This window comes from Talpa occidentalis, unplaced genomic scaffold (assembly GCF_014898055.3).
Source record: "Talpa occidentalis isolate TD23 unplaced genomic scaffold, MPIMG_talOcc4v2.1 talOcc4.8, whole genome shotgun sequence".
Classification (NCBI taxonomy): domain Eukaryota; kingdom Metazoa; phylum Chordata; class Mammalia; order Eulipotyphla; family Talpidae; genus Talpa; species Talpa occidentalis.
The window spans coordinates 73,900,102-73,920,022 of record NW_023605194.1 but is presented as its reverse complement, the minus strand read 5'-3'; the positions used below and the strand labels follow the sequence as shown (position 1 = coordinate 73,920,022).

General features: G+C 43.7%; 1 protein-coding gene across 1 annotated transcript in view; it reads right to left on the bottom strand.

The window, feature by feature from the left end:
- Nucleotides 1–19,921, bottom strand: part of DSTYK (dual serine/threonine and tyrosine protein kinase) — a 64,114-nt gene that overhangs the window by 22,033 nt on the left and 22,160 nt on the right. Inside the window, exon 2 of the mRNA XM_037497722.2 lies at nt 10,473–10,861. Within this exon, the coding sequence (XP_037353619.1) occupies nt 10,473–10,861 (389 nt within the window). The remainder of the gene's footprint in view (nt 1–10,472; nt 10,862–19,921) is intronic.

The following is a 19,921-nucleotide window of genomic DNA, read 5'->3' as shown; positions in this document are numbered from 1 at the left end:
AGAAACTCCCACTGATCCCCACTGATAAGACAAATAATACAAGAAGAAAGAACCATTACAGAAGAAAACAATTGGGTGAGTGTGCCTCGGATAGACAGTCCCCCCTGCACTCCTCTCACACCCACCCCCACCTTTCTAATTCAGCTAACTCCCCTGCACCCTTAAATCTCAAGTGTATGTGGTGTCACACATACCCTTATGGAGTATGTGTTTCTTTCTTATTATGTTCTATACATCTCCTTTTTCTTAATGTTCAGTACATTAATTATTTATTTATATCCTATTTTGTCTTACTAGTCTGCAAACTCTTTGAAGGTAGAAACCTGTATCTGGTTTACTACTGTAAGCAGTGCCCATGCATAGTCCTGAATACTGCTGAACCCATCAAGTAGGACAGTATTACTGTCCAACTCTAAGAGTTTGCAGGTATCCCAAAGTGTCGGCAAGAAAGTCCTGGTAACACCTCTAGTCTCATGATCATCTGGTCTGGCACTCTTGGGAAGGTCATTTCCTGTTCAGACAGGTGTGGCCAATAAATAGGGAGGTCTTCCAGGAACACTCTTTGAGGGGGCTGGATTCTATGACCTTTGGCCTTGTGCTTCTTGTTTGGAGCACAGTCACAACTGCTTGATCTGAAGCGGACACCCGGCGGCCACAAGGCGAAGCTGAGGGTAGAAACCACCACGAAGGGCGATGGCGGGAGCCTGATCCCTGACTATCATGAAACTACCACACCAGGCCTCAGCTGCCTGGCTTCAGACTTCTTCTATGTAAGGGGGAAAAATTAATCTCTGTCTTGTTTAATTAAGCAAGCCCCATTACTCTGATTGCTGCTTATGCCTGAAACCAATGCTAACTAATATACCCAAATTCCTAAAGTGAGATTCAAGAATGATGGCTGGGGCCCTTCTCCCAGGTAGCCTCTGCTATGTGTGCTCTTTTCCCGAAGACGTCAAGGCTGAATAGGCTGACCCTGCGCACATGGCCTGGCATTCCCAGCCCAAGGCTGACTGACTGGGGGGACTCCTGCCCGTCAGCAGCCCTGGGTGTCGTCGGGTGTCTGCAAGCTCAAACTCAGTCCTCCACAAAATTCTGGCATATTTTATAGGATTATAAAAGAACGCCATACAAATTTGTTCAAGTTTGTGTCCTTAAGAGTTGTCAGAGGTTGAAACATTTTTGTAAATCGAAAAGCTATACCATTTATTTATTTTCTTTCAGACTAATTCTGGAATCTAATTGTTTTGACTCCTTATCTTATTTGAGTAACAGGTATTTCTATGGAGAGGTTTTTAAAAACCAAAACCTGGGATCTTTTTCCCTTTTGAGCTTCTCTAGACAAGAAAAGCCTTGGAAGTGTTAGTCCATCACTCTATTGTTTATTGTATGCTCTGTGTGTGTGCTTGTGAGTGTGTGCACGCGGGTGCGCAACCGCTAGCATTAACACTCCCATTCCCAGCAAAGCACAAAGGTCTCATTTTCCCCCACAAAGAACTAAAGCGTTCTTCCCAGGTAGATCAGATAACTGCACTTGGCTGGCCACTCTGAGACCCCTAAAGCAAAAAGTGCGTTTAGCATCTCACCATTTGAGCAAACACTGCATAAATCTACCTACTCCCTAGACCAAGAAAAAATATGCTGTTTTATCCAGGTCTCAAATTGCAAGGAATGTTTTCTGGTTGGAAGACTAATCTGACACTCCCACTGCTGTTCACAACAACCCCCCTTTCACTACCCTGAGTCACACTGCTGAGTAAGAATCACTTCAATGAGGCACATTCAAAAAGCGGGTAAGGACTTTTAAGGCTTAAAGTAGTAAATACAATTGCATAAAAGCCAACATTATAACTATATATAATGATTAGAAGAGAATCCCAGGAAAAGAAAAGTTATAACAAAGTGGAGAATTAAAGGTGAGAATGGTTTTTCAAAACATTCATTTTAAAACTGCAAAGATGCCCTAGATTTTGTCCAAATATAAATTTTTATAGATACAAATAACTTTTAAGGATATAAAGTTTTAGAATATGTAAATCAACCAAAATTACTTTCATGGGGAAAAAAGCCTAAGTACTCAAAACCAAAGTAAGTTGTTTAGAACGCAGACTTACTATAGGACTTTAATGAGAAGAGAGCCTAAAAACTCAAAATCAAACTTGTTTAAACTTTTTTCAGGAAGAATTCTGTTTGCTATTTGATGAATTTTCTTAAATTCTAATATAAATTCCAGGGTTTCCATTTTGTGTCTACAACAGCACCACCAGCTAAGCTGCCAAGACCATCTGTGGGACCAATATTCTTTTTTTTTTGGTTTTAATTATATTATTTTTTATTGAGGTGAGGGTGTTTTACACTATCCTTCCTAAGAGATAGTTGACTTGTATGTATAAATTCACGGTTTTTAAAAAAAGGGATTTGGGGCTTTCTAGTGGTAGGTATGCCAGTCCTGGCATCGAGAACGTGCTGCTCCTAAAAGCATCTTGTACTCCACAAAAACAGACTGGAAGCAAGTGCCATGGTCACCAGTAAGTCCTTCTGCACCACTGGCCAGTGTTCTGGCCACTCCGCTGCTAGGGATGTGGCTGAGACCTGGCTGGAGCACAGCCAGACCGGAACATGATGTGTGATTCTGCAACGCTTGCTGTGAAGGGATGACTCAGGCCTGACAGTTACAAACAAAAGGGAAGCCAGCACTGTCTCCTGGAGACAGGGAGTGAGAAAATAATTATACAGAGAAAATGAACCAGGGCTGTTCTGGACCCTGTTATGGCCACCGCAGAGGGAAGTCTCACTTTAGACTGTCTCATGGAGGGCTGTGCTCCTTCCTAGTGCTTCAAGAGGGCCTGGTACTTGGTGAGCATCTAATGAATAAAGGATGCCTCTACACTTTCAACCACCATGTATAAGATTTTCTACCTTTTAATCCATATCCTACATGTCTGGAATTGCTATTCACCTCTACTCCAAGAATGAAGCAGTCATTCTGCTCCTAATTCAATCAAAGAAAAAGACTCTCAAGGATTCCTGAGAGTACCCCATAATTCCCATTTTGAAACTGAATTCCAATTGAGATTTCTCTTCCAGAGTGCATTTTGCACACATCTATGGACTCCACTGTTACCATCAATTTTCTTGGCAAGATTAAGAGAATAGGAAGGAGACTCTGAAACATCAGAATTCACCTCTTTGGGTTTGTCTTTGATGTGAATGACACTAATTCAAATGCCAAGAAGCAATCACTCAATCAGTGAAGAACCTTGACCTAAGAACACCAGTGTGGACAGGTGAGATCACCTTACTCTATAGTTCCTGGCACATTCCCAGCACTCAGTTAATGCTAAGTATTATTATACTAATTGCTGGGTCACCAGAGGACAGTCACGTACTCACACTCAAAGATGGCAGGTAGCAGCGTCTTTGGTTTCTCTACAATTCTGAAGTCTCACATGTATATCACACAGAAAAGTACCCGATTATATAATAATCCTGCCCTTGCTCAGCAGGTGGCACAGCCTGGACCTTGATCCCAGTTCCATATTCCACTCATCTTTACTGCCAATTCTCCTCCCAGGCCAGCCTCACAGGACAGTTGAGAGGTTTTATCCGTTTGCTTTTATATAGGTTTGGTTCTTCTTAGTTTGAGTCTTCTAGTTTCCTGAACTCATTACCATTCTTAAATGCTAATTAAGAAATAGATTTAAGGAAAAATACCTCTATTCTTGTTACATCGTAGACAACACCTGGACTCTTGTTCTGACAAACACTCTTGAAGGGGGGGAGTTGCAACTTAGGTTTCTAAGTTATTAACAGCCTCATAAGGAACCAGGGCTGACACACAGCTTGCTCAGAGCTTTTCTCTGAGCAGTCAACACACAATAGACACAAGCTCTCATCATGTGTCAGTATAGTAGCGCAGAGACCAGAAACAAGACTTGAGATAAAAACCATAATCCAGGGGCTTCCCTGGTGGTGCAAGTGGTTAAGTTGCAGCACTATGTAGCTATCTGCAGCAACCCCGGGCCAGGAAGCTGACCACATGGTGTGGCAGACCTCTCCTGACGCACCCGCTGCTCCCCTCGGCAGTGTATTTCAGTCAATCGGCCTGTTCTGCTTCCCACTCTGTCTCTGGTGAATCCTCTCACCCCCCCTCCCCCCCCCCCACCTCTGGACTGTACCTGAGTTCCTGTATGCATAAATAAATAAATGTTTAAAATAAAAACCATAATTCCTACAAAAGTCCTAAAATAGCCACAGAAAGCATGAGATCATGTTAAAAATCTATTTACAACTCCAAACACCCCAAACCAAAAACTTTAGCTGTGTCTCATTCCGTAAGCAAGAAACCTTAAAAGTCAGAATTATCTTTCCTGTACTTCATACTGCAATCAACCAGGTAACAGAAAGGTTGACAAAAATGTACTCAGTAGCCTCTATCAATCTACTTTGTGGACAAACACCCAGGTACCCATAGATGTAGACAAAAGTGGGTACCTGAAACTCTCCTCATACCTTAGATTCAACAAAAGATAAAAGTAGAGTGGAGAAGAGGGAGGAAAGAAGGGAAGACTCTATCTGCTGACCTTACAGTTTTACCTTCTGTGTTATTCATAACATCTTTCATTTCATTACAAAGTAAGTCATAATAAACATGAAGAACTTAGTCTCTACTAAAAGCAAAATAATAACTGTAAGGAAGTTAAAACCAGAAGATTTAAATTTGACAAAAGAAAGAAGCCCCAACATGGATGGCTGTCTGGGATGGGAATACTGATTTATTCCTTCAGAGGGAAGAAGAAATTAACTGACTTACTATGTGCCAGACACTGTGCTAAGTGTCTTATTTCAGCTCCACACCGTTCCTAAAAAAACATAATTACTATCTGCATCATACAGATATGGGGATCTAGTACCTGAGTCACAGAGTTAAGTAACAGGATGTAATTCCATGACTATGCAGACCATGGTTTTGTTTTTTTTGTTTGTTTGTCTGTTTTTGCGTAGAACTGGGGTGTAGGCCAGAGGTACAGAGGGGTGAAAGGATTCACCAGAGATAGAGTGGGAAGCAGAAGAGGCAGATTTACTGGAGTACACTGCTAAGGCTTAACCCCTCCCCAGGCCACGAGGGAGGCCCCTATATAAGACCATGTTTAAACAGTAACCAAAAACCCACCATATGTCAGGAACTATCTGGGCTGGTGTCAGGGAAGCTCTGAAAGGAGAATAAAGGATGGACAAGATTATTCAGGGGTCCCCACAATCTATGTCAAAAGGTTTGTGCTAGTTATAAAGTAAACATCCTCCTGTGAAACAATCCCGCAAGGACTGGCTGAGATGCCACATAAGAAATCCTAAGGAAAATATTTTTAATAGCCCCAGCAACAGAATTTCTGCCTTCTGATAGTGCTTGCAACCACTGAGTCTCTGAATCAGGGGATATTCCTTACTCCCCTACCATCCTCCACTTTAAAGGATCTTTGAGATAGTAAGAAGAGGCCAGTCACTTTCTGCAGAAAGAGGAAGATCCTATAAAAGGGAAAAGACAAAAGAGGAAGATTATGAAGATTATGGTCATAATCCCTGCCAGATTTTCTCCCCAAAAATGAATCACTGGTGGTGATTTGAGAAAACAGACTCAGGCAAACTGTTCTTTTTAAGAGAGATCAAGACTACTATAGTGAGCTGTGGGGATTTTAAAAAATCTTTCCCCTAAAGCACACATATCCTTAATAGGTAAATTAATCTATAACAGGAATTTCCAGGTTTCTTGGCAAACAGCAATATATGTAGGACAGTGACGTTTCCCAATGTATTGCAGTGTGTGTTAGGGAGAGAGAGTGTCAAAATCAAATACAGGATTACTGCCTAGAGAAGAATTTATGTTTTATCAATTGCCTGAATTTCCCATATCTTTTAACACAGCTTAGGTGTGTTCTAGTTCCCTTTCCTTTTTGCTCCATAAAAATCAAGCTTTCTATATTTTAATTAAATCTCTAGAATAATTCTTTAGTTTTCTGTTTTAAACATTTTTACATATTGCCCCCAACTTTGTTTCTTATCCCCTGGAATGGCCATTTTTTGCCTAGAGCCTTATACTTTTTCCTCCCAAAGTTATTCCTTATCCTGAGGACCCTCACTCCCTATTCTTTCCTACTTTTAATTTTTTTTTTAAGGATTTATTAGACACACAAGAACTGGGGTGCAGGCCAGAGGTGTGGAGGAGGGGGGTGAGAGGATTCACCAGAGACAGAGTGGGGAGCAGAACAGGTAGATTGATTGAAATACACTGCTGAGGGGAGCAGCGGGTGAGACAGGAGAGGTCTGCTGCGCCATATGGGTGGCTCCCTGGCCAAGGATCAAACTCATGCTACAGTGGCGCGGACAGCTTCACAGGTTGCGCCTTAACCCCTTGGGCCACCAGGGAGGCCCTCCTTCCTACTTTTTAGCAATCTTTCAACCTAGATGCTTCCAAAAGAAGACAGAATATCTAACTAAGGCAAAACATAGAAAATTTAATTTTACATGGCATAATAAATGCCAATAACTAAGCAAAAATTGAGAGAAGCTAGTTTCTAAAAACAAATATTGTTAAGTCAATTTTGGGGTTACAACTTTACATAAGTTTTTGTCATTTGAAGTAAGATCCTTTATAATGATTATGGTTTGAGAAAGTATCTCTCTACTGAGAAGTTAAAAATATCACTGTCCAGGGCCTCCCCTGGTGGTGCAGCGGTTGAGTGCTGGGCTGCAAAGCTGCCCGCAGCCTCTGCAGTACCGGTTCAATCGCCGGCCACCAGCGATGGTCCCACATGGTGCGCAGACCTCTCCTGCTGCGCCCGCTGCTCCCCTCCGCAGTGTATTTCGTCAATCTGCCTGTTCTGTTCCCTGCTCTGGCTCTGGTGAATTCTCTCACCCTCCCGCGCTTCTGACTGTACCCAGTGCTTGTATAAATAAATAAATAAATCTTTAAAAAAAAATCACTGTCCATAGATCATTAAAAATATATTATTTTCGGGCCTCCCCGGTGGCGCAGCGGTTGAGTGCTGGGTTGCGAAGCTGCCCGTGGTCTCTGCAGCGCCAGTTCAATCCCCGGCTGCTCCCCGGCCACAGGAGGAGGGTCCCACATGGTGCGCAGACCTCTCCTGCCACCCGCTGCTCCCCTCAGCAGTGTACTTCGGTCCTTCTGTCTGCTCTGCTCCCCGCTCTGGCTCTGGTGAATTCATTCACCTTCCAGTGCTTCTGACTGTACCCAGTGCTTGCATGAATAATAAATAAATAAAATTTAAAAAAAAAAAAATATATATTATTTTCATTGATAGCTATTGAATTATAAAGGAAAAAAATTATTACTCTAACTGCTTAGGGATAAAAATAGTAAAAAAAAAAAAAAAGTGTATAAATAAATAAATAAATCTTTAAAAAAAAATCACTGTCCATAGATCATTAAAAATATATTATTTTCATTGATAGCTATTGAATTATAAAGGAAAAAAATTATTACTCTAACTGCTTAGGGATAAAAATAGTAAAAAAAAAAAAAAAAAGTGTTTATTTTAGTTTTCTGAAATATACCGCCCAGACCATGAGCCAATGCCCGTGTCACTGCAAGGCCGTCTACTGCCAGGGGAGGTGCACATTTGTCCAAGGAGCCAGAAAACCCCAGGGGGATAAACACACTATTGATAAGGTTAGAACAGGTAAGGGGGCGTGACTGCTGGTCAGTGGACACTGGTGCTGGGCTGCAGGAACCCCATTTCAGGCTAAGGAGTTTAATTATCTCTGCACACACACACCAGGCTGAGGCCACTCTGAGGAGACAGCTATGTTCCACTGGACTTGTGAAAGAGGGAGAGGGTAACACGTGCCAGAGAGCAGGGGCAGGGGCGGGAAGACAGAACCAGTGAGTATGGGGGACAGCGAAACATGTGGCCAACTGGAAAATGACTCTTTTAACACTACACCGGGTTTCAGAAACTGACAGCTTAACAGTTTTCCTCTATTGTTGAATTATGAACTGAGAATCTGAGAGGGCCCAGAGCTAAAAAGGCTGGGAATACCAAGCACTGAGCGCCCATGTGAGTAGGCTGTTTTGGAACAAACCGAAAATGGCAAATTTATGAGGACTTTAAAGCAACATATTCAAAGAAAGACCATTGTATAAGGGAGGAGGGGAAATTCTGCTTTGATAATTTGACAGTTGAAAAGGAACATCTCATTTCCCCTAATTCAATCTTGTTTTCCTTTAGCTAAATGTTTCCTTTCTTTACTACTCCCTTCACAACAAATGGAGGGACTGTTTAGGGTTAAATCTCTGGCCCTAAATATAACTGGAGCTAGAAAAAAGAGCATTTTCACAGGCATGAAAAGTCTTCAAGGTAGCTGTGAAGCGCTTCCAGCAGAGAGCTGAGCATCAATGATGCATTTAACTGAGGCGGGAGCCTGACTATGTGGGAGTGGAGCCCGGGCTCCAGGAGGGCAGCTATGGCCCCTGGGAGCTCGGCATCAAGGGCTCCAGGCTTAGAGCCGTTGGGGTCTGTTACTATTTCTACATCAAAACCATCGGAGAATAAAGCAGATCCAGAGAAATACTGGCAAAGGAAGTCTTACAAACCACATGAAACAACACAAGAGACTAGAGAACTCCTCAAGAGAAGAGAATATTCTTCCAGAAAGAACAGATAGATTTCAACTGTGCTGAGAAAGCTGATCTGGCATCTCAACTCCCCGCCAAGAACCTCCACAGCTGTTACCTCAGAGTCTGAGTGCGCAGCTCGCGCCCTGGAAGACCGGGGCTCAGATATGCACCTGGGGGTGGCTCTCATCCCCCAACTTTCTTTTATCACCTCAACTCATGGAACAAAAGTAAATATGCATTAGAAATTAAAACTAATAAAATGAAGGGTCACAGGGAAATCAATCCAGTAATCTGCGTCTCCAAGATGGCTTTGTTCACATTCCAAGAGTGTTTCTAAAAGGCAAGAACAGGAAAAAGCGCCACCCAGCAGCAGTCATTTCAGCTGCTTCAATGTTTTTTAAGCTGCAACTCACAAAGTGTTAGGTCATGGGATCAATTTAGTGGGTTGCCACCATTATTTTTAAAAAGATGAAGTCAAACACAATAGAGAATATCACTGTGTTTTACAAGATGTAAAATTACTATTTCATGAAACTTTTATTTTAAATGTCCGCGTGTCCCTATGGGGAGGGTCCTGATGTAAAGCTGTGAAAATCACGAGCAACTGGGGCACGCAGGGACGAGCCCAGGGTGCTGTACTGCAGAGACTACATGGGGCGAAGCCGTGTATCGACTAAGCAGCCTCAGTCAATAACCACGAACGCCTGGGAGAGCTGTGTCAGAATATCCAAGAACTCCCCCATCATCCCGGAGGGAAAAGCACAAGCTCTCAGTAGGAACAGAGGACAGCTGAAACTCAGCTGAGACAAATACTGGCTTGCACAACTCGCACCCTCCAGCATTTATCAAGATGAAAGAAATCTGGATTTTGGAAGGAAATGATAGTTTCTACTTTGAGAGTGGCACAGGCCATGGCCACAACCAAAGGACTCAATCACTGACTGACCGGGAGACGAAGGCTTTTAAAAGAACTGGGGCATGTGGAGAGGTTACAAGAATGAAACCCCCGCCCCCATTCCTGCCAAACTCCTTCCTGGCACAGCTAGTGAAGGTGATGTGTTCTCTGTTCTGAGCAATTCTGTGTCCTTTTATTCCTACCCATTCCTGACCCCTGACACAGTCACATCCTTGGTCTAACCAAACAGCCCAGTCCTAGCTCCACAGCAGGAAAGGAAGTCTATGACAAGAGCCGAGGGCCTAAGTGGAGACACGAACACCATAGACAGTATCATCTCTTAGGACCCCCACAAGTCCTACACTTTCTTCAGAAATGTACCTCGAGAGAGAAACAAAGACATTCTTCAGATGACAGGATCTCCATGTCTCTTTACATCAAATCAGATCTTTCCTCACATTCCAAGTTCCTTTAAAAGTGGAGACATGATCTGTCCCACTTAGTAAATAATGGTGAGGTCTTAGAAAAACCCCACAAAATCCTTCACTTGTTCTCAATTCTAATGAGGAAATTAAATACCCATCATCTTAGCGTTCCTTTTAGAAAGGGATGGCTAGAGACATTTCCAGCAACACCTTCCTGCCGAGAAATGAAAAAGGATTTCTAACTCTGACCACAATTATTCTGTGAAAGCATGTCGATATGCAAACATCACGTCTCTTTCAGAGAGAGACAAAAGGCAGGGAAACACATGCTGCCCGGGGCTCTGCGGCACTGCTACGGTCTCATCTGTTTTTTCAACATTCTCTAGTATATTCCTGACTCCATCACAGCTGATGATGCTCACAGCCCAAAGCATAAACTGCCAAATTACTTTCTGAGAAAGCACAAATACAAGGAAAACTGACATGGACGTGCAATTGTTATATGAGCATGAGCCGGTACCTGTAAGAGGGCGTGGTGCATCGTCACCTCCAGTTCGGCTAAGACATGGGCCGCATCCTCACTGTCCTCCTGGACCTCCAGGTCCTCCTCAGGTATGGTCTCCCAGTTGCCCTGGTGAGCAACCAACGTGTGCACTAGTTCATACTGGCCAGGGAGTGCCAGGCTGACGCGAGTCTGAGTCCCATAGGTGAAGCGGAGGCGGCGGAGCTTACAGCTCTCCTCAATGGCCAACTTGTTGGTAGGAAGCACCTGCACCCCCAAGAGCAGGTTCAACATCTGGCACTTGACATTACAGTCCTGGCCGAGGATTAAGATGCAGGGGAGGCAGTCCACCATCTGCTGGAGGTACTTTTCTTCCTTAGGTGGGAAGGAAATGCAGCTCAGCAGGCCTGGTTGGGGGAGGGGAGGGTGGAGAAGGCGAGAGGAGTACAGAGAGACGAGTGAGGAGGGTAGAGAGACTCACACAGAGACCTCATTAGGCTATCAGGTCCCAGAAAAAAACTTTCTAGAAATTTCTAGAGCTCTTGGTTGACAGAATTATTAGGAAAATATTCCAGTCAGAAAAAGTTCCTCAACAATCAAACAGAATTCCCCTCCCCAGCTCATCCCAGCAGTATTTTCTGCCCTTCCTGGGTGGCAGTGACCTGACCTATTCTCCCCACCCTTTCTCACCCAGTGGAGGGTGAGCCTAAGGAGTTTACAAGGATGCTATCACAAACACGAGATCATCACACTGACAAAGCCAGAAGAGTCTATACTAACTGATGTTTCTCCAAGGAGAAGCTATGCCTGACTATATAAAGGCACAGAACACACCTTGCGGTAGAAGACATAATAACTTGGACATATAGAGCCCTTTTATTTTTTTTTATAATTTTTTTATTATTTATTTATTTTTTTTAAAGAGGCATGTATTTTTATTTATTTATTTGTTTGTTTGTTTGTACATGCACTGGGTACAGTCAGAAGTGCAAGAGGGTGAGAGAATTCACCAGACCCGGGGAGCAGAGCAGGCAGAGCGGGGAGCAGAGCAGGCAGAAGGACCGAAGTACACTGCTGAGGGGAGCAGTGGGCGGCAGGAGAGGTCTGCGCGCCATGTGGGACCCTCCTCCGGTGGCTGGGGAGCAGCCGGGGATCAAACCGGTGCCGCAGAGGCCGCGGGCAGCTTCGCAACCCAGCGCTCAACCGTTGCGCACCGCTGCGCCACCGGGGAGGCCCTATAGAGCCCTTTTAAATGTCCCTACCATGTGCATTTTCACCTTGACATTTTTCTCATTTATAACATTTCATAACTAAATGATGAGCTAATCTTTGAGTACACATATATTGAAGTAAATTGCACAAGCTCTAGAATCTATTCCAGTTGATCTCTCTGATAACTGCATTCCAGCAGGCAAGTCATCTGTTTTCTTAAAACACTGGCTGTTCAATTATAATGACATTCCTTCAGCTTATGGATGACAAGACCCTGAGTTAGATGTGGGAAAAGAACTGCTTTTAGGGGCCTCCCCGGTGGCGCAGTGGTTGAGCGCTGGTTGTGAAGCTGCCTGCAGCCTCTGCAGCGCTGGTTCGATCCCCGGCCACTGGGCAAGGGTCCCACATGGCGTGCAGACCTCTCCTGCCACCTGCTGCTCCCCTCAGCAGTGTACCTCAATCTCAGTCAATCTGCCTGCTCTACTCTCCCCTCTGGCTCTGGTGAATTCTCTCACCCTCCCACGCTTCTGACTGTACCCAGTGCTTGTATGAATAAATAAATAAATCTTTAATAATAAAAAAAAAAGAACTGCTTTTAGGATAAAATCCAGGCAAATCCAGGCAGAGATGTGATCTATCTCACAAAGATCTATCTCATTCTCTCAGGACAACCACCACTCATTTAAATGGCTAACTGCCATGAACAGATCAAAATGTATTTATGAGAGAATAAAAACCTTCTTAAATTATGAGACCCTCTGGGAGAACAAACCAGAAATTAGTTGACGGTTCAGATTCAGAACCTGATCACCCCCACTGTTTGGCACCAGTGCCTGCCATGTCTGTGATTCAGGCAACCACCATGTGTGTTCAGAAAGGCACAGGCACGGGTACATGTACTCCTTAGACTATAAGAAGGCTAATTTCTGGGTCAAATACATACACCCTAATTGAATGGATGGTACCAACTGAAACAGTATTGGCTTTAGTCACTAACCATGAGCTTCATAAATTGCTTATTTTTGTTAGTGTAACTGAAGCAAGAGAGGCCTGATTATATTAAAGAGATTGTTCTACTTCAGACAGTACCTATCCTGCTACAAAACCTATTTCAAATCCTCAAGCCTCCTTTTCTTCTACAAATAGCAACAGCAAAGAATGTTCACAAGACCCCTCTGCATTTTGACAGCCCTTCCTTTCCTGTTGGCCTGTAAGTACACCGCCTGATCTACACACACATACCTCACAACATCTCACAGCAGTACAGAGCACAGTCTCCTGGGAAAGCGATGAATTCCGTTGGAAAAGCAAAGTGTTCACTGAGTGTCTGATTCTGTGCAAGGTATTAACTAATAAGCACAATACCAGACCACTGGGCCAGAGCCAGGGCTTGTGCGACCACTTTACAGTGACAGGCTAGTCCTGAGACCCTTCGTATCTGGTTCAAGACATAAATACTATTACAGTCTATTCTAATCATCTGTTTATAGTTATCAAAAGCAAGAAGATCCAAAACATCTTTCTCTGCACCCTCAACTCACAATGACTGAACACAGTTACACACTTGTTCTATTTAAGAATCCATTTATTGTGGAGAATTGTCTATTGAAAGTTGTAAGTGGTTCCACTAAGTACAAAAGTCTAGAACTAAATAGTTCAGGAGCAACTTGTCATCCCTAAAAACTCCTTTACCTCAACCTGGAGCGTGGCTCCAGGGGAGAGAACAAGGGACATCCAGCTGGGGGGCTTCACGCTCCACTTTGATCTTTTCCCAGATAGGTGCCTAGTGTAAGTTCACACTGCCTCTTCACAATATTTATTGCAAAAGTTATTACATAATAACAACAACAACAAAACCCTAAAGGTCACTGCTGCTGCTAGGAGAGTTGATAATAGAGCCAAGACCAACTAACTGTTTGGAGGGAAAGCCCTCAACACTTCTGAGCTGAAGTACTGACTACAGGAAAGCCAGGGAACATGCTGCCATCAGTCAAAACCAGAGCAGACACATCCCAACGCTTATCACCACCACCCCCATCTCTCGCAAAAACAGTCATTACAAATAAAACTGACGAGTGTCCCAACAACCACAGGCCAGTGCACTGGGGAGGCAGCCTAGGTGACAGACACTGCGGCCAGCGGGGTGAGCTGTCCCAAGCTCTGTTTGCACAGGTGGACGACCTCACAGACGGGCATGCCCTGTCCAAACACCGTGGCCAGGTGCCACGACGGACAAAGGGCGGTAGATCCTGACGAACCCTCAGGTTCCCAGAGGGCGAAGACCGAGAGCTGCACGCATAGCTGCAAGTAGCCAAGCAGGACAAGCCAAGACGTGGCTCTTCTCCTTGTGCCTCGCAGACCTACCTTTCAGACCTCCTCCCAACTCCCTCTGCAGAGCAGGCTCAGTTCTCTTTTCCAGGCCTGGTTTCCTCATGCAACAGTCTTCCTACTGAGGCCTTGTGTGGTTCAACTACACCTAGTGCTCGTCAGTGAATTCTTCCCTAGAGGGCAAAGCACCCTCTCCTTTGGGTAGGGGCGGGAGGCTTGTAACAATGGGAATGGGAGATAGAGCCCTGCTCTAAACTGTCTTTCCACACACTCCATCAGGTTCTACCTGCCACCTATTGGACTTGTTAAAAAAGAAAAACAGGCCCCAGATGGAGCCCTTTATACCAGGCCCCATCAAGACCTAGAACCTGACCTGACTGCAGCTTCCCTCTCTCCCCAAGCGGACTTTTAAGACGATCCACCTGGAATTCCTGGTCAGCGACAGTGAACTAGTGTGCACAGGGTTTTGTCTAAGATAATATTTTCCCTTGTCAATAACCTCTTCCCCTGCTCTAACTATAAAAACCTTCATTTTGTACAACTCCTGTGTCTTCCAACTTGGTACACGGGATGTTGCTCAACTCTAACTCCTTAAATAAGGTCAACTACATCTTCTAATTGTTCAGATGAGTTCTGTTGTTTTTTTTTTTTTTTAAAGATTTATTTATTTATACAAGCATTGGGTACAGTCAGAAGCGCAGGAGGGTGAGAGAATTCACCAGAGCCAGAGCGGGGAGCAGAGAAGGCAGAAGGACCGAAGTACACTGCTGAGGGGAGCAGCAGGCGGCAGGAGAGGTCTGCGCGCCATGTGGGACCCTCCTCCGGTGGCCAGGGAGCAGCTGGGGATCGAACAGGTGCTGCAGAAGCTGCTGGCAGCTTTGCAACCCAGCGCTCAACCGCTGCGCCACCGGGGAGGCCTGAGTTCTGTTTTTTTTTAAGATTGAAGAAAGGTCTTCGCTATGGATAGCACCGCCCATTTTATACATCTTTATCCAAGTCCTTTATTCTCCACTACTCTTTAGTTTTTTCATTGATCAACAAAAGATAAGATTAACAATAAGATTTGAACAAAGGCCAGGAAGAAATGAAGTAGAAACTAGACAGCTTCATTCCTTGCGTCTCTCAGCGCACTTGAGAGAGGGAGGAATGGCTTGTGAAAGTGGTTAATGGCACTGGAGCCAAAGGCCTACATTCTGACCTGAGACCTCGCCAGTGACCTGCTCTGTGACTTTGACAATTTCACGCGACTTTTTTCAGCCATGGATTTCACATCTGATCTTTAACATCCTTTCCAGTTCTAAAATTCCAGGCTTTAACTACTGAAAGAAAAATAATGGGGGGAGTAGTAGCCAGTCGGTCTGGTTTTTAAATTATGTGAGAATTTAATTATGCAAGTTTCCCTGAATACTGTAACTGCAGATGAAAAGGCTGACTGAACTAGCCAGGGGTTCTGGAGGACCCACAGTGCAGTTTGGGCAGTTCTCTAAGGAAGAGATTAAAAATTGCAGACTGACAGTAGGAGGGAGGAAGAAAACCTGTTCCAGTGCTGGAGCAGCTGCCCCAGTGACAGTTAAAGGACTTTCTAGTTAATCAGGTTTTCTTTTGTAATTAATATAACAGCATCTGCACATGGGCCTGCCAGAAGGTAACAGCAAGGCTCCACAGTTGGCACACATTAACCCCAACAGCGCTGGCTGCAGGAAAATTCCTATCAAATTGTCTGAGATGTAACCAAGACGTTTTTCCTTTTATGGTTGTTCTTAAAATCAATTCATCCTGATTGGGGTTACTTCTAAACAAAGGTTTCAAAGTATAAGGAGGAGAAGAGTAAAGTAGCAAACACTGTTGTAGATTTGTGGTAGTTAACATTTACTGAACCCTTTCTAAGTTGATCACTTTATTTGCTTCATTTCATTTAATGCTCACAATTTTATTAGACAGACTGTTACTAAGCCTACTAACAGATTAGCTTAAATAAAACAAAAACAAAAATGAGCCCAAGTTTCTCCGATTAGGGAGGAGGTAAAAGGTGAAACAGGGACTATGCAGGAGCTGTATCTAAGGTCTCAGGACTGTGCTGTTAACACGAGGCAATGCTGAAAGGCAACAAAACATGCCACCCCCAAGTATGCCAACTTTGGCAGAAGAATTATTTTGAGCAAAATGAGTTGAAAAACAACAGATACAAGAAGGGTACTCTGACTCCCCCCTCTTCTCCTAAAAGCAGAAGATAAACTCCCTACCTGGAAATGTCCTCCCTACACCATTATGAAAGCAGCATTCTTATCAAGAGACTAGTTGAGGCCAAGAAAAATCTCTGCAAACAAACCTTTTTAAATTAACTCTCGTACTTACTTTTTTCACCACTAACTCCCCTAGCTCAAGCTCCTTTATCTTAACGTGTTATAATTTACTACTCTGTTCTATTCAGTAAATAAATGTTCAACTCTTTCTCTGGCTCTTTATTCTGTAGCAACAGAAAAAGGGAGTCACTAAAGTCAAGAACAAAATGGAGATGGTCAACACAGGTGCACAAAGAAACCTACCTAACCTGCAGGAGTTTACAACTCTTCTCAGAAATCAGCCCAAGACAACATTTAGTCTCCAAAAGCCAAGTCTGGTCATATCATTTCTGGACTTCTTTTTCACTTAACTCAGCTAACCTGATCCAAAGCCAAGTCTGTTCATATCATTTCTGGACTTCTTGTTCACTTAACTCAGCTAACCTGATCCAAAGAAATAAAGAAGGCCACTAGGTAACCAATCAGCTGAAAAAGACAAATAACTTCATATTGATCCCATTAAAAACCCTTTAGTCTGTGAGCAACCAGAACTCAACCGCTCCTGTAGCCTTGAGTTGCTACATTTGCAGGTAGAAAGCCTTGCAATAAACTTTTCTTTCTCCTGTTTTATTCAGTGTATGTTGGAGACCCCTAAGGCATGCAGTGCTGAGACAAGGAAGACCTCAAGTTCATGGCTAAAAAACTGATCAGCCCGGGTCCGAGGACTGGCCCGTGTACAGATCGGATGTTCTTTCTTGTGTCTGCGAAGCTATGTCTAGGGGACAAACTAGATTAGAAAAAGAAACAGAATGACCTGATGGCACAGAACCTTGGTGGTGAGTGTGTGCCTGGACAAGGCCAAATGCTAAGAGAATACTTCATTGTCTAGAAACTAACCTGAGGTGGGGGAGGGGGGGGTGCTACTTGTTGCAATAAAAATGAGTTCATTGCACTGGGCCCTCGGGAAGCTTGAGCACGCATGAGAGGCCTTGCGTCCCTGGCTCCCGCTTAAACTCTATTTTGTGTCTATCATTTCTTGGTAATTTCTACGGCTCAACTGGATTCCTCTCTCAATCCTGTTCACCAGAGCTGGACTCCGGCAAGTATGCCTAGTTTGTTTTCTATTCTTTGGTGTTGGAAGTGGGGTCCGGCGGCGCATCCAACGTGACCTCCCTCTGGACATGGACACATATACATACTAAGCCTTGTGGGATCCCAGTCTCCAAAGCAGCCCAGGAGTCACCAGAGGGAAGACGCTGCGCTGAGATTCCAGGCGCCCCTTCCCTGCACTCACAGCCCTCCTGAGTCTTACTACGAGCTTACTAATGTCCAGTACCATCTGCTGCCATGGGTCTAACAAATTTAAAGAGCATGCAGTGCCCTCCATAAATCTCCTTCTTTTCTCCTTTTTGTCTAGTGGCATGATCTAACAAAAGTTTGTTAAAACAATGGTAATTTTGAAGGAGTTTTAATTGTGGTATATTAGTTTTTCTGTACAGTAAATTAGAATCAAAAGGATGCAATGTTAACTTTAGAAACTGCGTACCTAATGCCTTCTTTTGGCCAGTCTGCAATTTCATTGCTTTGGTTACTGCTGGTATCCCCAGTTTCATTTCCTCAGTTATTGCTAGTTTCTATTAATATGCACTAAAGTAAATGTAATTGAAATGGGAATCTATTAAGCCAAAGCCCCAAAATTGGTGGGCATGAATTAAGTAGTTAAAAACTGCTTGAGCACTAAACCCAAGACTTCCATGTTAGAACTTGGTCAGAAAAACAGGTCACCCACAAATCACAAGAAAATTTCTGTGCAGTAAGGTACACTATAAAACACCGCACGATTATTTCCAATCCGGTGGCACATCCTTTTTAAGTGTATCTTGGCCTAGAGAGACTCCCGGTTTAGCAAAGAAATGAGATCCTCAAAGAATTGAGTGCACCAACTTTCTGCACAACTCATTATTTTATGTCAAAACAGATATCCCAGAAGATGTTATCAGTAGATATCTACCATTGCCATTATGAGGAACCTTTCAATGAGATGAGATCATTTAAGACATGCACTTGAAGCAAAAGCTTCCAAATCAAACAGAATGGAATTCCTAAATAATTGGCACACCCAATTAATTGGCACACAGAAGCCTCCAAGTTTTCAAATTTACAAAATAGCTTCATTAAAATATTTACTACAAAAAGCAAATGAAAAATTAGACATACATGGTACCTAAAACAAGAGACTATAGCAGTGATGCAAACCCTCTAGCCTCCCTTGAGTATTCATTCTACTAATCCCCTGAATGGCCTTTACATTCTGAAGACAGGACCATAAGCAAAGTCATAGTGACACCTCCATATTTACTCTCAGAAGAGAGGCCCCTGTGGGTTCATGGAACTGAGGATTTTCTCATAAACTACTCCCAGTTATTTCCTCAAATAGCCATGAAAAACTAAAACTAAAATCAATGCAATATAGTAATTGCCTTGCCAGACTCTAATGATGTCAGAACTACCCTCTACTTAAAATCCACTCTGGAAACTGCAGATGGGATCCTGGTGTAATGGGCTAGGGGTGAGAACTGTTAGCAGAGACAGCTGAGCTGTCACAGGAACCTTCTGGTCATTGAGCCCCCAGACTAACAGGAATTCCACAAAAACCCCACCAAGCCAAGCACCAATGAGAAACAGACTTTCCACCCTACCGAGACTTCCAGCTTTCAGCAATGGCTCCAGAAACAGCTGGACCCTGACGGCCACACAGACAAGTGGCAGAGAACCTGACCTAAAAATGACCTAGGTATAATTAGCAGACTAAAATGGACACTCCTGCGTGAGATTTAAGATGCTAATGAGTCATGTGCTCTATGAAGAAGCATGGACCCCCAGTGCAGCCCAGACTAAAATACTCAATGACACTGTGCTACACTTCTCCCTCAACCCCCAACCAACCCCATAAAACCAGAATATCGCCCCCACCCCTGAGAGTGGCTTAGGGCAGTTGCTGCCCCTCTCCCATTGTGTGATCCAAAACAAAAGTTCCTCCCTTGAAAGCTAATTTGTGAGGGATTAATTAATAAAAGACAAAGACCCTTTGGAATCTGTAGCAGAGTCAGTCAAGAGAGGAAAATAAAAATTCACGTTTTCCTTTCACTTCCAAATCCAGACCTGTTAGTTACAGCTCCATTTCCCACCACATAGCAGCAATTGCCTTTGTTTGTCTTGTTTTGGGGCCTGAGAAGTTGGCTTGACAACTGTAAGTTTGGATGCCCCAAAATATAGCTGGACAGAAAAGTGGGTTAAACCCCACTTACAACTCGATATATGCACATAGAAATGTGGGGTACATTGATGGTTAGGGTCCTGCCAACTACTGCCAGATCTCAGGGTAATTCTCTGTCTTTAGGAATAGCTCTGGACCTTGGAAGAATCTGGGTCTTTTGTGCCCTCTTTGGAGTAATACTTGCAAGAGGGGAGTTGTTCAATGGTGCCAGGAAGACGTCTTGTTTGTCCTACCTCAAACATGAAAAGGATTTTTTAAGTAATTATACTCAAAGCCTGACAAACCTTTTCGGCCTTTCCCCAAAGCAACTGTCCTTTTTTAAAAAAATTAAATATTTATTTATGCATACAAGAACTGGGGTACAGGCC